The sequence below is a fragment of the Bos indicus x Bos taurus genome, chromosome 1 (genome assembly GCF_003369695.1).
Source record: "Bos indicus x Bos taurus breed Angus x Brahman F1 hybrid chromosome 1, Bos_hybrid_MaternalHap_v2.0, whole genome shotgun sequence".
NCBI classification, from domain to species: Eukaryota; Metazoa; Chordata; class Mammalia; order Artiodactyla; family Bovidae; genus Bos; species Bos indicus x Bos taurus.
The window spans coordinates 68,601,110-68,618,834 of record NC_040076.1 but is presented as its reverse complement, the minus strand read 5'-3'; the positions used below and the strand labels follow the sequence as shown (position 1 = coordinate 68,618,834).

The following is a 17,725-nucleotide window of genomic DNA, read 5'->3' as shown; positions in this document are numbered from 1 at the left end:
AAGACTTACCTCTAAGCACTCATGTAAGTCCCTCACATAAGCCTTCTCTGTCTGGAGCAATTCTGCCATAATGAATCTAGAAGGAAACAAACAGGCTTTTAGTTGGTTAGAGAGAGAACACATCCCTTCTTTCAAACTTCACTGCCCCCACCCCAAGCATTTATCACATTCTTGAATGTCCTTTATTTCTACTTGATTAACATAAATCTCTTCCTCTGAGCCCCTCTCACTCTGAGCATTTGCGTTGTGTCCCTTCAGTACGCTTGTGCTCAGCAAGTTCCATACTTACTCCCCTCCTTTCTGCCCCAGGTCTACCATGTTGTGATTCTGTGCTGATATTTGTGTGCTCTCAGTTGCACGTGTGTGTGTGGGCACAAGCCTGCAGCACCGCTCACACTCACTCTCACCAACTAGACACCAACTCAGCTTCCTACATTTCTCTTAGTGTAGCTCCCAGAATGCTGATTCCTGCTCAGTAGAATTGCTGACTTACACCAAAATGGTTCACAGTTCCACAGGTTAAACCAGGTTTAAAAGTCAGAAAGGGTAGCAAACTGTTTTCTGTAATGAACCAGAGAGTAACCACTTGTGGGTCACTCAGTCTCTGTCACAAGCACTCAGCTCTGTTGTTGGATGTGAAAGAAGCCACAGACATACGTTAAAAAGAAATAAGTCTGGCTGTGTTCCAATAAAATTATTTATGAACAGAAAATAATTTCATCTAATTTTTATGTAACAAAATATTCTTGTTTTGATAGTTGTCATCATTTAAAAATGTAGAAAATAATTTTTAGTTTATTGCCTATTTAAAACGGGTGGTGGGCCAGGGGTGGCCTGTAGGCCATAGTATGCTGACCTCTGGCCTCCAAAGGGACTATTTTACATTGCAAACTACTGTGCCTGAGGCTGAGTGGGTGATCCCAACCACAGGACAAGCTAACAATGTTAAGTGACTGCTCTTCACTCTCCCGAAAAGAGAAGCCTATGCCACACATTTGCAAGGGCAGGGCTCCTTTCTCCCCGACTCCTAAATAACACAGTGCCCCTGGGCAGACATTAAACTTAAAGACGTGGGGCTTCACTGTGGTGTACCCACGTCTTTCACAAATTTGTATTATAAATGGTCCTTCCTAGCTGGCATGTGATGTGCAATAATATCTAATTTAGCACAAAGTCTATTTTTATACATTTATTTTAGATTTTCTACGTCACTGTTTTCATGGTACTTTATAATAAAAATTCCTATTTATAACGTGTCACATCAGATAAAAATTTAGAGATAGATTATCCACAGAGTGTTCCCTATTGGGAATTTCACAAGAAATGTCAAAATAAGAGGCATCTTCTCCTGGACCTTTATCTTCATGGTATTTTTGTTTTTTTAAAGCAATACACTGTTCTAGTAGTGGCCTTTCCATTAAAGTATAAAAATTCCCTTTTGGAGGAGTTAATAAGCCACACTCTTACTATTCTTGCTCTATTGGTAGATGGAAAGTCCGTGAGCTTTGAAGTCAGACAAACAGGAACTGAATCATGACTGCTGTTTCCTAGAGGCAGCTCTTGCTTCTCCAAGCCCCAGACTACTCAGCTGTAACACAGCTGATCACAGAGGGCCGCTGCAAGGATTAAACAAGCTCACGTGAGCACAGTTCCCAGAACACTGTCAGTGCTTGGTGAAAAAGCAAAGAAGGAAGATCAGAAGGAACGTAACCCCACGTGCTTTGAAAAGCTGTCTTTGATTTTACTGCCTTGGATTCTGGCAAGCTTCTATCTTCTCCTTTTTTCTCCTTCTACTTCCTGCAGTTTTTCCTGTTTTTCTTCATAATATAGCTCCACTACCTTCTACCCCATTTTCTTTTACTTTCCATTCACCTTTACCATCCTCTGGCGATTTGGAGACCCAGAGAGAGCCAGCAGGAAGATCTGTCCTCACACTCTCTCCTCATTTTCCTCCCTGTTATGGGTTGAATTGTGTCTCCCCTAAAATGCATATGTTGTGTCCCAACTCCCGGTACCTTAGGATGTGGCACTTATTTAGAAATAGAGTCATTGCAGATGCAGTTAGTTAAGATGAGGTCATACTGGCATAGGCTGGGCCCCCATTCCAAAATGATTAGTATCCCTAAAAGGGGGGGAAATCTGGACACAGGCCTGTGTTCAGGGAGGATGCCAAGTGCACATGAAGACAGCCATCAATGTGGCAGGAGAATGGCCTGGAGCAGAGGCTTCCCTCTCAGCCCGCAGAAGGAACCAACCCAGACAACACTGTACTTTCAGACTTCTCGCCTTCAGAACTGTGAGATGATACATTCCTATTGTTAAAAGCATCTACTTCATCATACTTTGTTACAGCAGCCCAAACAAACTACTACACTCCCAGATGAAACACAAGCTCTGACTTCACAGACCACCTTGAATTTCTTCAGCTCTAAGGGACCTGTGGTCCTAGTTTATTTTGATAAAATCAACTACAGAAGACTTCTTAATCTTAGCACACACTTTTTTCCAGCATTACCTGAAAGGACTCTGTCAAAATGCTCTTCATAAAGTGTGTGCATATCTCTGGCTGTATGTAACTGTGTAACACTGATGTAAAGGAAGCAGAGTGGCAAGACTTGGTTTGTAAAGTTGACTTGGTTCATTGTTTCTTCTCTCCAATGCCCTACAGTTCTTGGTTAGTGTGAAATGTGGGTGGAAGCATCCCGTCTGTCCATCCCAACCTCTGTAGGTGGTCATGAGGACACATCCGCTAGTCTAAAGTGATGGGTGGCAGTGAAAACCAAGCACGGCTATGAGGAACCTGCCAGTCAAGCGGAAACTGCCCCCAACCCCTGCCCACATGCACACATAAACATACTCTTTTTTCCTGGCTGATTTCCGCTTCTCTTCATTGACCTCGTGGTTGGCATCCCGGAGCTTGACCTCACGATCTGAAAGGCTTGCTGGGATGATGTCCAGCTCCAGGTCCTTGTTATCCTACACACACACAGATCACAGAGGTCACCTTGGAGATGTTCTGGGAAAGCACCTCAACAGTTAGGGGAGGCAGGGGACAGGAAAAACAGAGAAAGATGTAATGGAGAAGGATAAGAAGATGGGGAATCCCAGCAACTGCCACCCACAAGCACTCTTCTTCATAATTCTTCAAAAACGTTTTCATAATGTTTTTTCAAATAAGAAAATATAAAATGTCCAAGTCAAATGTTCAGGACTAATATCTACAACAAAGGGAAAGAATGACCACACTTGATAACTAGTGTCCTATTTCTCCAAGGACTTTGGCTCTGTTTGGATCTACACACACACACTGGTCCAAGGTTGACTATTAACCATTAAAACAGATGTGAAACAGAAATGCATAAATACAGAAGAAAACTTCCATTTGTCAAGGGAAAGTAAAAAAAGTAAATATTTTTATTTAAACAAACAACTTCTCTGGAAATAGAAAGCTAAATGATAGAACAATTACTGAATTTTCTGATTGCCCATTCCTGCTTACTTCAACCACTGTCTGGTATTTATATAGGATGAAAACCTCTAGGGAAAAAAGCTCATAGGTTAAAGCCTGGGGGAGATGTTAATTCCCCCAACTTTAGTGGTTTGACCACTTTATTCTGTTTCAGAGTATGAGCTTATTTAAAGATTTAAGAACTAGAAATCCTAGGATTAAATTGCTACCCTGTATTTAGCTCTTAATTCATAGGTTACTGACCCCTATTATAAAGAAGAGATTAAAAAGTCAGTCTTCTTTGCTTCCTGGCAAAGAGTGTCTCTTTTCAGTTGAAATGTCAAATAGACTTTATACATACTGCATCCCTTATTCTTAAAAGAGCATTATTATACATACTGAGGACTCTAATCATTTGCTGGTCAACATAATTGGGTGGAAGACAGTACTGATGAAGCCAAGATAAGGAGTTTAATCCTCAAAGTCAACAGTTAACTCTACACGTAGAAAAACTCTGTTCTGTAGCCATAGGCCCCACCCCTGACCAGCCAATTTTACAATATACACAGCACCAGTTGTGGGGAGTTGGAAGTTCCAGAAAGATCCAGCCCATCCAGGAGAAAAACCACACAAGGCAAGTGCTCTAGGCGCCAACAGCTCAGAAAGATTCCTCTGCAATCCCAGCTTCCTTCCACAGTGAGGAGCAGCAGTCCTGAGGGAGAGGGAAAGGAAGACGCCCCACCTGGGAACCCCCACACCTACCTCCGTGTTGACTCCTAGGGCCTTCTCCAGGGAGTACCGGTATTTTCCCATCCTCAGTGAGAAGTCTCTGTAATGCTTGTCCACTGTGGTCACCCATTTCCTGATCTCTGTGGCATGAATGTGACCTTTTTCCACAAAGCTATCAGCCAGCTGAATCAGAAGCTTCACCTTCTCCTTTGTTTGCTGCCCCAAAAGATGGTCATAAGTTACTAGCTGACCTTCACTCTCATAACCTATCACCCCATCCGTCTTTCCTTCTTCACAGCAGCCATAGAGACCTCAGAGCCAGACTGCTGGGATTTGTACCCCAGTGCTGTCACTTATAGGCTGGAAGTCCTGGGTAAGCTACTGAAACCCTCTGTGCCTCAGTCCCTTCATCTGCAAAATAGGGGTCATAACAGTGTTTACATCATAACATTGCTGTGAGCATTACATGAGTTGACAATGCAGGATGGGTCTGAATACAATGCTCAAAATAAGAGCTCAGTAAGCAATATATGTTAGCCAGTATGATTACTGATGTAAGAATCTCTTATGTTAATATAGTACTTTATTGGTTTACAGAGTATGCTAATATCACATCAGAGGCTTGTTTGAGTCTTAAAGCATCCCTAGAAGGCTGGTGGAGGGAGGCGGTGTAGGTCTTATTGAGTCACATATGAAAAAAGCTGAGGCTTTGAGAGGCTTAGGGCTTGTCCAAGTTCATACAACCTGTAAGTGGTTGAGTGTATTTGCCTCTTGTCTATAGTTTCTAGTTCTCTCCCTTCATTGCACTGGCTTGAAGAAGGCTTTCTAAACCTCAAGTGTGTTGGTACAGCCAGAATCTGAAGAAATCTAACTAGCAGGTTTAAGAGTAAACTCTGTCTCTTTCACCACCAGGATCTTATCTTTAGTTTTCTTTAGAGAGAGGAGTGAACAAAGCTAGTTTCCATCACAGGGCTAAGTGAGGTGGAGCCATGGCATATATTGGGTTAATTTCATTCCTAACAAAAGTGTGTTCAACACCTACTCTGACCACACCAATGTGCAGAGGGGTGTGGAAACTGACTTGGGGGGTAGACAAGAGAAGAAAAAGAGATACTCATTTCCTACCAACAGTCTTTATTCCTAGAGGGACAAGACTTTCACCCAGAGCAGTTAAACAACTCAGGGCATTGTATAACTGAATGCCAAAGTGTAAAGCATGTATAGTTAACACTGCAGTGATTTTAAAAAAGGAAAAAAAATAAAGGTGGGCTGGCCGAGGCAGGACAGGTCTCATGGGGGAGGTGGGGTCTATGTGCATTAAGATATAGAAATGGAATGGCTGTCCAAACAAGCAAACGCTTGCTCATCTTTTATCCTAAGTTTGGGTTTTGAAACTCTAAAGTCTATTAGGAAAGTCTGATAGATTTGAAGAGAAAAGAAGAGTATTTAAATACTATTCTGAAAAATAACCTTTTTCTTTCAAACAGGGGGAAAGTAAGTCCAAAATTTGGACCATGCTGCAATCCAGATAACTGAGGGAAGCAGGCAGAAAATCACTGGAGCAACAGTGGAACAGACAGAAGAGCCTTTCATTCCTTATGCCACCACCATCACCCTGGCCTCTCCAGGCTCATCTACAGCCCCTCCTCCCATGAGAGACTGATCCTTTCAAGAAATGCCCGAGGTCTGCTGGGAAAGGCAAGAAGAGAACTTGGCCACCACACAGCCAGGGCTTCCGCTCTCCAGCAACTCAGTGAACACGTCTGAGCCTCTCCTATCTCAGTGCAGTGGGCTGGTCCCTGGGGCTGGGAGACAAGCGGCCAGAAGAGCTTTAGTGTGAAGGAGATAAGGTGGGTATGAGGACAGGAGAAACACCTCTCTAACCATGAAAAGGCAAACAGCAGCAGCACTGAGAATCAGTCAATAAAAGATACCTGGTATTCCAAGAACTTTTAAAAAACTTTATTTATTTGGCTGCACTGGGTCTTAGTTGTAGCATGTGGGATCTAGTTCCCTGACCAGGGACCAGACCGTGCACTGGGAGCACAGAGTCTTAGCCACCGGACCACCAGGGAAGTTCCCCAAGGACATACATGTCATTGCACTTGGGGTTTTCCCCCTGGAAAACAATTTTTCTTAGTTTTTTTTTTTTTTAACTTTAAACATTAATTTTGTAGCTATAATCAAGAAACCTATCTTTATATAAAAGTCTTGGAAATATATATCTATTCTCTGCTATTGGTACGGAGACTTGCGTATGAGATGGGGGTTTATAGCCTATTGGTAGCAACAGTCCTACCAGAGCAGCTATAGCAGAGGAAATTATATCCTGAAACATCAAAACTGATTTCAGCGTCAATAAGGAGAATGGCATGCGAGCAAGAGCATTCCAGGTACATGTGGAACCCGGGGAAGCAAACAGACAGTGAAATGAGCAGCACAGAAAGGCCTTCCTCACGTGGCCTCACCTGCCTGTGTGACCACAGCTCTCTGTGGCTCCTAAACTCCAGCCATGTTGAGCTCCGCCTGCCCCTCCTGCAATCAGTGGCTCTTCTTCACCTCTGGCTTTATCTAAATGTCCCTCCTCCCCTCCCAACAAGCTGAGGGGGGATTGCCCTTCCCAGTCTTCACACAGTACCACACACATGCTGCTACTTCAGTGTGTATCATCCTGAGTTATTTATGTGTCTCCTTCATTAGACCATATGTTTCTAAGAGATAAATGTGATATCTTACTCATTTGTATCAGCAATGTTTAGTAGGTATAACATAATGTTGGGAAAATGGATGAGTGGGCAAATATTATGCTGAAAGGTGAGCAGAGCTAGGCCAGCAAGAGTTGAAGGCTTACATGGGAAGAATTGTTGTTCAATCAGTCGTGTCCAGCTCTTTGTGACTCCATGGACTGCAGCACCTCAGGCTTCCCTGTCCTTCACCATCTACTGGAGCTTGCTCAAACTCATGTCCACTGAGTCAGTGATGCCACTCAATCATCTTGTCCTCTATCATCCCCTTCTCCTCCTACCCTCAATCTTTCCCAGCATCAGGGTCTTTTCTAATGAGCTGGCTCTTCACATTAGGTGGCCAAAGTATAGGAGCTTCAGCTTCAGCATCAGTCCTTCCAATGAACATTCAGGATTGATTTCCTTTAGGGTTGACTGGTTTGATCTTCTTGCAGTCTAAGGGACTCTCAAGAGTCTCCTCCAACAACACAGTTCAAAAGCATCAATTCTTCAGTGCTCAGACTTCTTTATGGTCCAACTCTCACACCCACACATGACTACTGGAAAAACCATAGCTTTGATTATATGGACCTTTGTTGGTAAAGTAACGTCTCTGCTTTTTCATATGTTGTCTAGGTTTGTCATAGCTTTTCTCCCAAAGAGCAAGCGTCTTTTAATTTCACAGCTGCAGTCACAGTCTACAGTGATTTTGGAGGCCAAGAAAATAGTCTTTCACTGTTTCCATCATTTCCCCATCTATTTGCCATGAAGTGATGGGACCAGATGCCACGATCTTTGTTTTTTGAATGTTGCATTTTAAGCAAGCTTTTTCATTGTCTCTTTGACCTTCATCAAGAGGCTCTTTAGTTCCTCTTCACTTTCTGCCATAAGGGGGTGGTGTCATCTGCTTATCTGAGGTTATTGATATTTCTCCCAGCAATCTTGATTCCAGTTTGTGATTCATCCAGACCAGCATTTTGCATGATGTACTCTACATATAAATTAAATAAGCAGGGTGACAATGTACAGCCTTGATGTACTCTTTTCCCAACTTGGAACCAGTTCATTGTTCCATATGAGGTTCTAACTGCTGCTTCTTAACCTGCATACAGGTTTCTCAGAAGGCATGTAAGGTGGTCTGGTATTCCCATCTCTTTAAGAATTTTCCACAGTTTACTGTGATCCATTCAGTCAAAGGCTTTAGCATAGTCAATGAAGCAGAAACAGATGTTTTTCTGGAATTCTCTTGCTTTTTCTATGATCCAACGGATGTTGGCAATTTGATCTCTGGTTCCTCTGCCTTTTCTAAATCCAGTTTGTACGTACGTCTGGAAGTTCTTGGTTCATGTACTGTTGAAGCCGAGCTTGGTTGATTTTGAGCATGATCTTGCTAGCGTGTGAAATGAGTGCCATTGTGTGGTAGTTTGAACATTCTTTGGCATTACGTTCTTTGGGAATGGAATGAAAACTGATGAACAGATTTGAGTCATGAAACGGACCCAATCCCTCCTGAGAGCAGTCTGAACTGATTTCTAGTAGGTGACTGTGGTGGCACCATGTGACCTGCTGCATGTCTGGCCACTGCTGATGAGATCAGATGTAAAACCTGTCCCATGAGGGCAGCCCATCAGTATTCAGCCAGTGACTTCCAAGGTGTCCTGGTCTAGGAGCTCTTACTGAACAGGGACAGGGGCAACATGCTGGGTGGATTTTCTGGGAACGTGGACCATAGAGACAGGGTTCTGGGTAGCTTTTTGCAGAGCAGAAGTGAAAGCAGAGAGCAGACAGAAGGAGAGAAGGGAAGTGAGTCACAGTGATGGTGGTGTTAGCCTGTGATGAGCTGACCAGGCAACACAGCTGCTGGGACTGTCCTTGGTCTCAGGTGACATCCCAGTTTTCATCTCCAGAGGTAAGACTACGCTATATGTCTTGTTCTTCCCATGGGGTTGAGTCACTCAGCTTTTCCTGGGCTCCTGGGAAGTCTAGCTACATAGCTTCTGTCTTTATTTCCATATCCTGCCATACAATAATCTTTTCCTCTTTGTAACTTAAGCCAGTTTGAAACTCAAACCTTACCACCAAGAAGAGTAACTTATATAGACTGACAAAGTGGGGGTCAGATTGTAGAGGTGCTTGCATGTTAGGTTCAGAAGTAAAGACATGATCCTGTGGACAAAGGGAGACTTTGGGGAATATAATTTACTTGGGATTGGAAATTTGGGACTGACATCTCACTTATCTTGGGCTTCTTATGCCCCCTATTATATGTTTTGCTCTTTCATTTTGAATTCTAATTGTTATTGCTGGAAAAAACAGAAGTTAAATAAGAGTTCAGTGGTTCTATTTTTCTTTTTTCTTTCTTTCTTTCTCTTCCTTCCTTTGATCAGTTAATATTATACCATCTTCCCTAAGCACAGTGCCTTACTCTGAATATAGTTTGTTAAAAACCCCTTTGGTGTCTTTAGCACATTTGACAAGTCTTTAAAATTTAGCCTTCTTGATATATTCTTATCAACTCATTATAAACTTCCAATTGGCCTTTCATTGCTAATCTGCCTTGTACTTATTGCTACATTCTTTGTAGGTATGGAATTATCGAGTTCCCTGTATAGGAAAACAGTTTCTTGAGGTATATCTTCATATTCATTGCATGGGAGAGAGATTGTCATTAAACATGAAAAACTAAACTTTTCACAATTCATATGGAAACACAAAAGATCCCGAATAGCCAAAGCAGTCTAGAGAAAGAAGAATGGAGTGGAGGAATCAACCTTCCTGACTTCACGTTATACTACAAAGCTACAGTCATCAAGACAGTATGGTACTGGCACAAAAACAGAAATGTAGACCAATGGAACAAGATAGAAAGCCCAGAGATAAACCCTTGCACCAATGGGTACCTTATTTTTGACAAAGGAGGCAAGAATATACCATGGGGTAAAGACAGCTTCTTCAATAAATGGTGCTGGGAAAACTGGACAGCTACATGTAAAAGAATGAAATTAGACACCATACACAAAGATAAACTCAAAATGGATAAAGACCTAAATGTAAGACCAGAAACTATAAAACTCTTAGAGGAAAACATAGGCAGAACACTCGATGACATAAATTAAAGCAAGATCCTCTATGACCCACCTCCTAGATTAATGAAAATAAAAACTAAAGTAAATAAGTGGAACCTGATTAAACTTAAAAACTTTTGCACAGCAAAGGAAACTAGAAGCAAGGTGAAAAGACAACTCTCAGAATGGGAGAAAATAATAGCAAATGAAGCAACTGACAAAGGATTAATTTCCAAAATATATAAGCAGCTCAAACAACTCAATACCAGAAAAACAAACAACCCAATCAAAAAGTGGGAAAAAGACCTAAACAGACATTTATCCAAAGGAGACATACAGATGGCTAACAAACACATGAAAAGATGCTCAATATCGCTCATTATTAGAGAAATGTAAATCAAAAACTACAATGAGATATCACCTTACACCTGTCAGAATGGCCCTCATCAAAAAGCTTATAAACAATAAATGCTGGAGAGGGTGTGGAGAAAAGGGAACACTCTTGCACTGTTGTTAGGAATGTAAATTGATACAGCCACCATGGAAGACGGTATGGAGATTCCTTAAAAAACTAGGAATAAAACCACCATATGACCCAGCATTTCCACTCCTAGGCACATACCCTGAGGAAACCAAAATTGAAAGAGACACATGTATCCCACTGTTCATTGCAGCACTATTTACAATAGTTAGAACATGGAAGCAAGCAACCTAGATGTCCATCGACAGATGAATGGATAAAGACGTTGGGGTATATACGTATGTATGTATGTGTGTGTGTGTGTGTGTGCATATATATATATATATATATATATATATATATATAGAATATTACTCAGCCATAAAAAGCATTTGAGTCAGTTCTGATGAGGTGGATGAACCTAGAACCTATTATACAGAGTGAAGTGAGTCAGAAAGAGAAAGATAAATACCATATTCTAACACATATATATGGAATCTAGAAAAATGGTACTGAATAATTGATTTACAGGGCAACAATGGAGAAACAGACATAGAGAATAGACTTAGGACATGTGGAGAGGGGAGGAGAGGGTGAGATGTATGGAAAGAGTAACATGGAAACTTACATTACCATATGAAAAATAGATATCAAACGGGAATTTGCTGTATGTCTCAGGAAACTCAAACGGGGCTCTGTATCAACCTAGAGGGGTGGGTTGGGGAGGGAGATGGGATGGAGTTTCAAAAAGGAGGGGATATATGTATACCTATGGTTTGATTCATGTTGAGGTTTGACAGAAAACAGCAAAATTCTGTAAAGCAATTTTATCCTTCAATAAAAAATAAATTAATTAAAAAATACTTTCTCAATATCATTACTTATTGAGAAATATAAATAAAAACCACAATGAAATGCCACTTCATACCCTCTAGTATGGCTATATAAAGAATATGGATGATAACCAGTGTTGGAGAGGATATGGAGAAGTCAGAACTCATATACACTGCTGGTGGGAATGGAAAATGGTGTTCACACTTTTGGAAACAGTTTGGCATTTCCTCAAAAAGTTAAATATAGAGTCATCATGTGACCCAGATATCTACTTTCAGGTATATACCTAAGAATTGAAAACAAATGTTCACACCAACACCCGTACACAATGGTCACAGCAACATCATTCACAGTAGTCAAAAACTGGAAACAATTCAAATGTCTATCAACTGATGAATGGATAAACAAATGTGGTATATATCCATACAATGGAGTATTATCCAGTCACAAAAATGGAGTTCCAATGAAGACCTGCTGCAAAATGGATGAATCTTGAAAATATGTTAAGTAAAAGAAGCCAGATACTAAAGACCACATATTATATGATTCCATGATTCCAAGTTGCATCACAAATTGTCTGGAACAGGCAGATTCATAGAGATAGAAAGCAGATTAGAGGTTGTCAGGGGCTTAGGGGAGGAAAAGACGCGAGTAACTATTGATGGGTATGGGGTTTATTCTGGGAGTGATGAAATATTCTGGAACTAGATGGTGGCAATCGTTGCACAACCCTGTCAATGTATGGAAAACCACTAAATTGTAAAAAATGGAAAACAGAAGAATCTAAAGAGTTTTCCTATTAGAAAAACTGAGTTCTTCCAGATGTTAAGATGATTAAGCTTTAATTATCACCATATACCTTGGCCCTTTATAAATTTTGAAATCCACAACTGGAATATATCACTTGGATTCTTCTAACTGGCTTGACTACAATATAGCACAAGAAAATTTTGTTTTCCTCTTATCCTCACACAAATTCTCTTTATCTTATTTTTATTCTCACATTGTTGTATTGCTATATAGAAAGTACGTTTTGATATGCAGTGTTTCTTCTACTTGATCTGTTTCTTTGGAATAGAGTATCTAATTTGATAGACTCAGTATATTCTATACTTCCCTGCTGGCTCAGACAGTAAAGCGTGTGTCTACAATGCAGGAGACCTGGGTTCGATCCCTGGGTTGGGAAGATCCCCTGGAGAAGGAAATGGCAATCCACTCCAGGACTATTGCCTGGAAAATCCCATGGACAGAGGAGCCTGGTAGGCTACAGTCCATGGGGTTGCAAAGAGTCGGACACGACTAGTATATTCTATTGCTCAATTCAATCCTGTGGTCCATCATACTTTCTGTCTTGTGGTTTAAGGCCAATTTGGTTTCTATTTCAAATTCACTTTACTGGTTATAAAGATTAAAACCAAAGATGGGTGGTTAAAAGAGGTTTGCTTCTGGTAAGCAGGAATAGGGTAGGGCAGGAGGCTATTGCCTTTCATCAGAAGATCCCCAGGTGGATTTGTTAACTTGTAGATATTCTCACACCGAATAGTCCTGACAGCTGGAAATGATAAATGGGAGGATGAAATCCCATTAACAGAAATAGTTAAGAGTAAGAACAGAGAGAGAGCCAAAGTAAAAAAATCATATTAAATAGAAATTTGAGGAGGAAGAGTTCTTGAAATCTACCCAGACTTTTTTTTCTCTTTTGTTCTCAAATATTTGTAGCCTCTCTTCAATGTATAAGATATAGTTCAGTTCAGTTGCTCAGTCGTGTCCAACTATTTGCGACCCCGTGAACCGCAGCATGCCAGGCCTCCTTGTCCATCACCAACTCCCAGAGTCTACCCAAACCCATGTCCATCAAGTCAGTGATGCCATCCACCATCTCATCCTCTGTTGTCCCCTTCTCCTCCTGCCCTCAATCTTTCCCAGAATCAGGGTCTTTTCCAATGAGTCAGCTCTTTGCATCAGGTGGCCAAAGTACTGGAGTTTCAGCTTCAACATCAGACCTTCCAATGAACACCCAGGACTGATCTCCTTTAGGATGGACAGGTTGGATCTCCTTGCATTCGCAGAGACTGTCAAGAGTCTTTTACAACACCATCGTTCAAAAGCATCAATTCTTCAATGCTCAGCTTTTTTCACAGTCCAACTCTCACATCCATACATGACTACTGGAAAAACCATAGCCTTGACTAGATGGAGCTTCATTGGCAAAGTAATGTCTCTGCTTTTTAATATGTTATCTAGGTTGGTCATAACTTTCCTTCCAAGGAGTAAGCATCTTTTAATTTCATGGCTGCAATCACCATCTACAGTGATTTTGGAGCCCAAAAAAATAGTCAGCCACTGTTTCCATTGTTTCCCCATCTATCTGCCATGAAGTGATGGGACCGGATGCCATGATCTTTGGTTTCTGAATGTTGAGCTTTAAGCCAACTTTTCACTCTCCTCTTTCACTTTCATCAAGAGGCTCTTTAGTTCTTCTTCACTTTCTGCCATAAGGGTGGTGTCATCTGCATATCTGAGGTGATTGATATTTCTCCCGGCAATCTTGATTCCAGCTTGTGCTTCATCCAGCCCAGTGTTTCTCTTCTTCTGCATAGAAGTTAAATAAGCAGGGTGACAATATATAGCCTTGACTACTCCTTTTCCTATTTGGAACCAGTCTGTTGTTCCATGTCCAGTTCTAACTGTTGCTTCCTGACCTGCATACAGGTTTCTCAAGAAGCAGGTCAGGTGGTCTGGTATTCCCATCTCTTGAAGAATTTTCCACAGTTTATTGTGATCCACACAGTCAAAGGCTTTGGCATAGTCAATAAAGCAGAAATAGATGTTTTTCTGGAGCTCTCTTGCTTTTTCAATGATCCAGCAGATGTTGGCAATTTGATCTCTGGTTCCTCTGCCTTTTCTAAAACCAGCTTGAACATCTGGAAGTTCATGGTTCACGTATTGTTGAAGCCTGGCTTGGAGAATTTTAAGCATTACTTTACTAGCGCGTGAAATGAGTGCAATTGTGCGGTAGTTTGAGCATTCTTTGGCATTGCCTTTCTTTGGGATTGGAATGAAAACTGACCTTTTCCAGTCCTGTGGCCACTGCTGAGTTTTCCAAATTTGCTGGCATATTGAGTGCAGCACTTTCACAGCATCATCTTTCAGGATTTGGAATAGCTCAACGGAATTCCATCACCTCCACTAGCTTTGTATGTAGTGATGCTTTCTAAGGTCCACTTGACTTCACATTCCAGGATGTCTGGCTCTAGGTCAGTTATCACACCATCGTGATTATCTGGGTCATGAAGCTCTTTTTTGTACAGTTCTTCTGTGTATTCTTGCCACCACTTCTTAATATCTTCTGCTTCTTCTAGGTCCCTACCATTTCTGTCCTTTATTGAGCTCATCTTTGCATGAAATGTTCCTTTGGTATCTCTAATTTTCTTTAAGAGATCTCTAGTCTTTCCCATTCTATTGTTTTCCTCTATTTCTTTGCATTGATCGCTGAGGAAGGCTTTCTTATCTCTCCTTGCTATTCTTTGGAACTCTGCATTCACATGGGTATATCTTTCCTTTTCTCCTTTGCTTTTCACTTCTCTTCTTTTCACAGTTATTTGTAAGGCCTCCTCAGAAGGCCATTTTTTTTTTTTTTTTTGCATTTCTTTTTCTTGGGGATCATGTTGATTCCTGTCTCCTGTACAGTGTCACGTACCTCCACCCATAGTTCATCAGGCACTTTATCAGATCTAGTCCCTTAAATCTATTTCTCACTTCCACTGTATAGTCATAAGGGATTTGATTTGTCATACCTGAATGATCTAGTGGTTTTCTCCACTTTCTTCAATTTCAGTCTGAATTTGGCAATAAGGAGTTCATGATCTGAGCCACAGTCAGCTCCTGGTCTTGTTTTTGCTCACTGTATAGCGCTTCTCCACCTTTGGCTGTAAAGAATATAATCAATCTGATTTTGGTGTGAACATCTGGTGCTGCGCGCCTGTGCCGTCGCAGCTGCTGCACTCGTGCGCCATCACAGCCGCCATAAGATACAGTTAGGAAAGTGAATAAAGCATTGTTCTTGTCCTTTTGGATCTTGCAGGCTCATATAGGAGACAACACTGCATACACATTACTGGGAGAACAGGATGGTCAAGACAGGTGCCTTAAGGGCTACACAGACAATGGCTGCGGTCCAAGGATGGGCCAGATTGTATTCTGGCAGGTAGGCAGGATCACGGAGGAGGAGGCACTGAAGTGGAAAGGTGGCATCTTTTTAAGAAGTACAAACTAGAGGGAAGAGAAGGCTAATCTAAGGAGAAAATCAGTATAGAAAAGATACAGAGGCACGAAAATAAATGATGTATTTCTTGGAGGGTAAGAAAATATATCCATTCAGCCGGAGTGTAAAATTTGCATAAATGGGTAAGTGAAGATACAGTGGGGGTTGTAAGGTGATCCAGATGTAGATGTTGTTGAGTGTTAGCCTGAAGGCACTGGAGAGTTATAAAAGCTCTCAAGCTGGTTGGCAATATGACCAAAGTAGTGTTTTAGAGAGGAACACCAATGAAGGACAGGATGGACTGGAAGGAAGGAAAGGCTGAAAGCAAAGAACCCAATTAGGGTGACAACAATGTGAACAGAAAGGAGAAAGATAGGAAGATTGTAAAAGAAGAATAAAATTAATTGACTAAATGATTCTCCACATTTCTACTTGTGTGATGGGCAGATTCTGATCCTAGGAAGTTCTGGGTATCTGCTGTGATCCATCCTATGTGAATAGGATCACCATGGATCTGATACTATTTAGACTACTAATGATTCATTGTTGACACTATCTGGAGATGGGCAGATGGATGCAAAGTGGGTAATTCAAAACTATTTTCATTTAAACTATTTCATTAAAAGAATTTAAAAGGGTTCTGTGCATCTGCCACATCCCTAGTGCTGTTTGTTCTAGCTGGTGTTGAAATGAATTTCTTATCTGATTGACAGCTTTTCATATTGAATGACAAGGCCCAAAAGCTCACAAGTGTGCAGAGGAAAACTCCCTGCTATCAAGAGTTTGGGGTGTAGGATTCACAAAGTGTAAAACCACTTCTGAAATATCTCAGGAATGAGGCTAAGAGTCTAATTTTGTTACAGTAAATTAGAAGAGATTTGACATAGTGTCAGAGGGATCTCTGGGTAAGGTAGGCATTAATATGTTCCTCTCTTGACTGCCACAAAAGCAGCTCTCATCCTGGAAGAGCATCTGCCATGCCTGGAAGTGATGCCAAAGGTGGTCCTCCATGGCACGGAGCCCAGGGTGAGGGACAAGGAAGCTACAAGAGGGAACTGAGATAGATTTCCTTCAAACCCAAGGTCCTCAGATCAAATCCTGGATAGGAAAACATGAAAACAAGATTTCCTTCTATTATAGCATTCTCCATTCAGTGTGAATGGGGGTGTGAGGATGTGGGTACATACACCAGAGTGTGTTTTGCTCCCCAGGGACCCCAGCCCAGCTCATTTCCTGGGCAAGGCCAGATGGAAATAGTTCTGGAATCTGCTTTGTGAAGCCACCCATAACCACTGGCCCTTCTCAAAAGGTGGACTTCCCAAGCCATTCAGATTTCAAGAGTATGTGGCTGATATTCATACACACAATGTGCATTTCACATGAATACATTCCTTTGCTGTATTTGGTCTAAAAGAACACAGCAGATTCCAGAACCTGGAGCACAAAGATGAGGTCCATTCAGAAGCACAGCATATAGGAGTTGAGACCCTGTGTACAGAGCTCTACCCAGCAGCTGCATCTCTTTGAATGTTCATATTTCAAAGGAGATGATTCTACCTACATGTCCCCCATTGGCTCTGTGGTCAAGCATTTCTGTACAGAGGCTGTTCTCTCACTCACAGTGTGAAAATGGCCAGAATGGGATGTGCTGGGTGGAAGGGGAGGGCTCCAGGATGCTTCCTACCTTGGCAGGCACCCTGAACTCCCCATATTCTTTCAGCAGTTCCTGAGTCTCCTCTGTGGTCTCCCCGGTGGAGGTATGTGTTGAGAGGTAATATTCACCTGTTTCTTGGATCCAGTCTAGTGCCTGTGGGAGGAAACAACCCACTAAGTTCTCCCAAAAGCCAGCTGATAGTAGGAAAATATGCCATGGTCTGATGTGAACATTTGTGGTTTGGAACAATATGATGGACCCAGGAAACCCTGGCATGATTTAATCAGTACGTAGCTTGGAAGTTGATTTATGAAAGTGCCCTTCTCTGTTATACCTGGAAAAACCCACCAGCAAAGACAGTGTCTTGTCCATTAAACCAGGGACTCTTCTAGACCAGGTCCACTATCATCCATGAGTCAGGGCGATCTGCCCCCAGCATCTCCTCCCAACTCCTGTCATCAAATTCTGAGCCGAGTGCTTGGTGAAGATCGAACTGCTGTCAGTGCAAGCATTCCTCTTCTCACCCCCATCTCCCATCTCTATTCTGT

General features: G+C 41.7%; 1 protein-coding gene across 23 annotated transcripts in view; it reads right to left on the bottom strand.

Annotated features, from left to right (window-relative positions):
• Positions 1-17,725, bottom strand: part of KALRN (kalirin RhoGEF kinase) — a 692,612-nt gene that overhangs the window by 244,375 nt on the left and 430,512 nt on the right. For all 23 annotated transcript variants that reach the window (XM_027536336.1, XM_027536351.1, XM_027536368.1 and 20 more), the window contains exons 21-24: positions 17,208-17,330; positions 4,211-4,393; positions 2,858-2,976; positions 10-76 (exon numbers count right to left, since the gene is read on the bottom strand). In XM_027536336.1, coding sequence (XP_027392137.1) covers positions 10-76; positions 2,858-2,976; positions 4,211-4,393; positions 17,208-17,330 — 492 coding nt within the window. The remainder of the gene's footprint in view (positions 1-9; positions 77-2,857; positions 2,977-4,210; positions 4,394-17,207; positions 17,331-17,725) is intronic.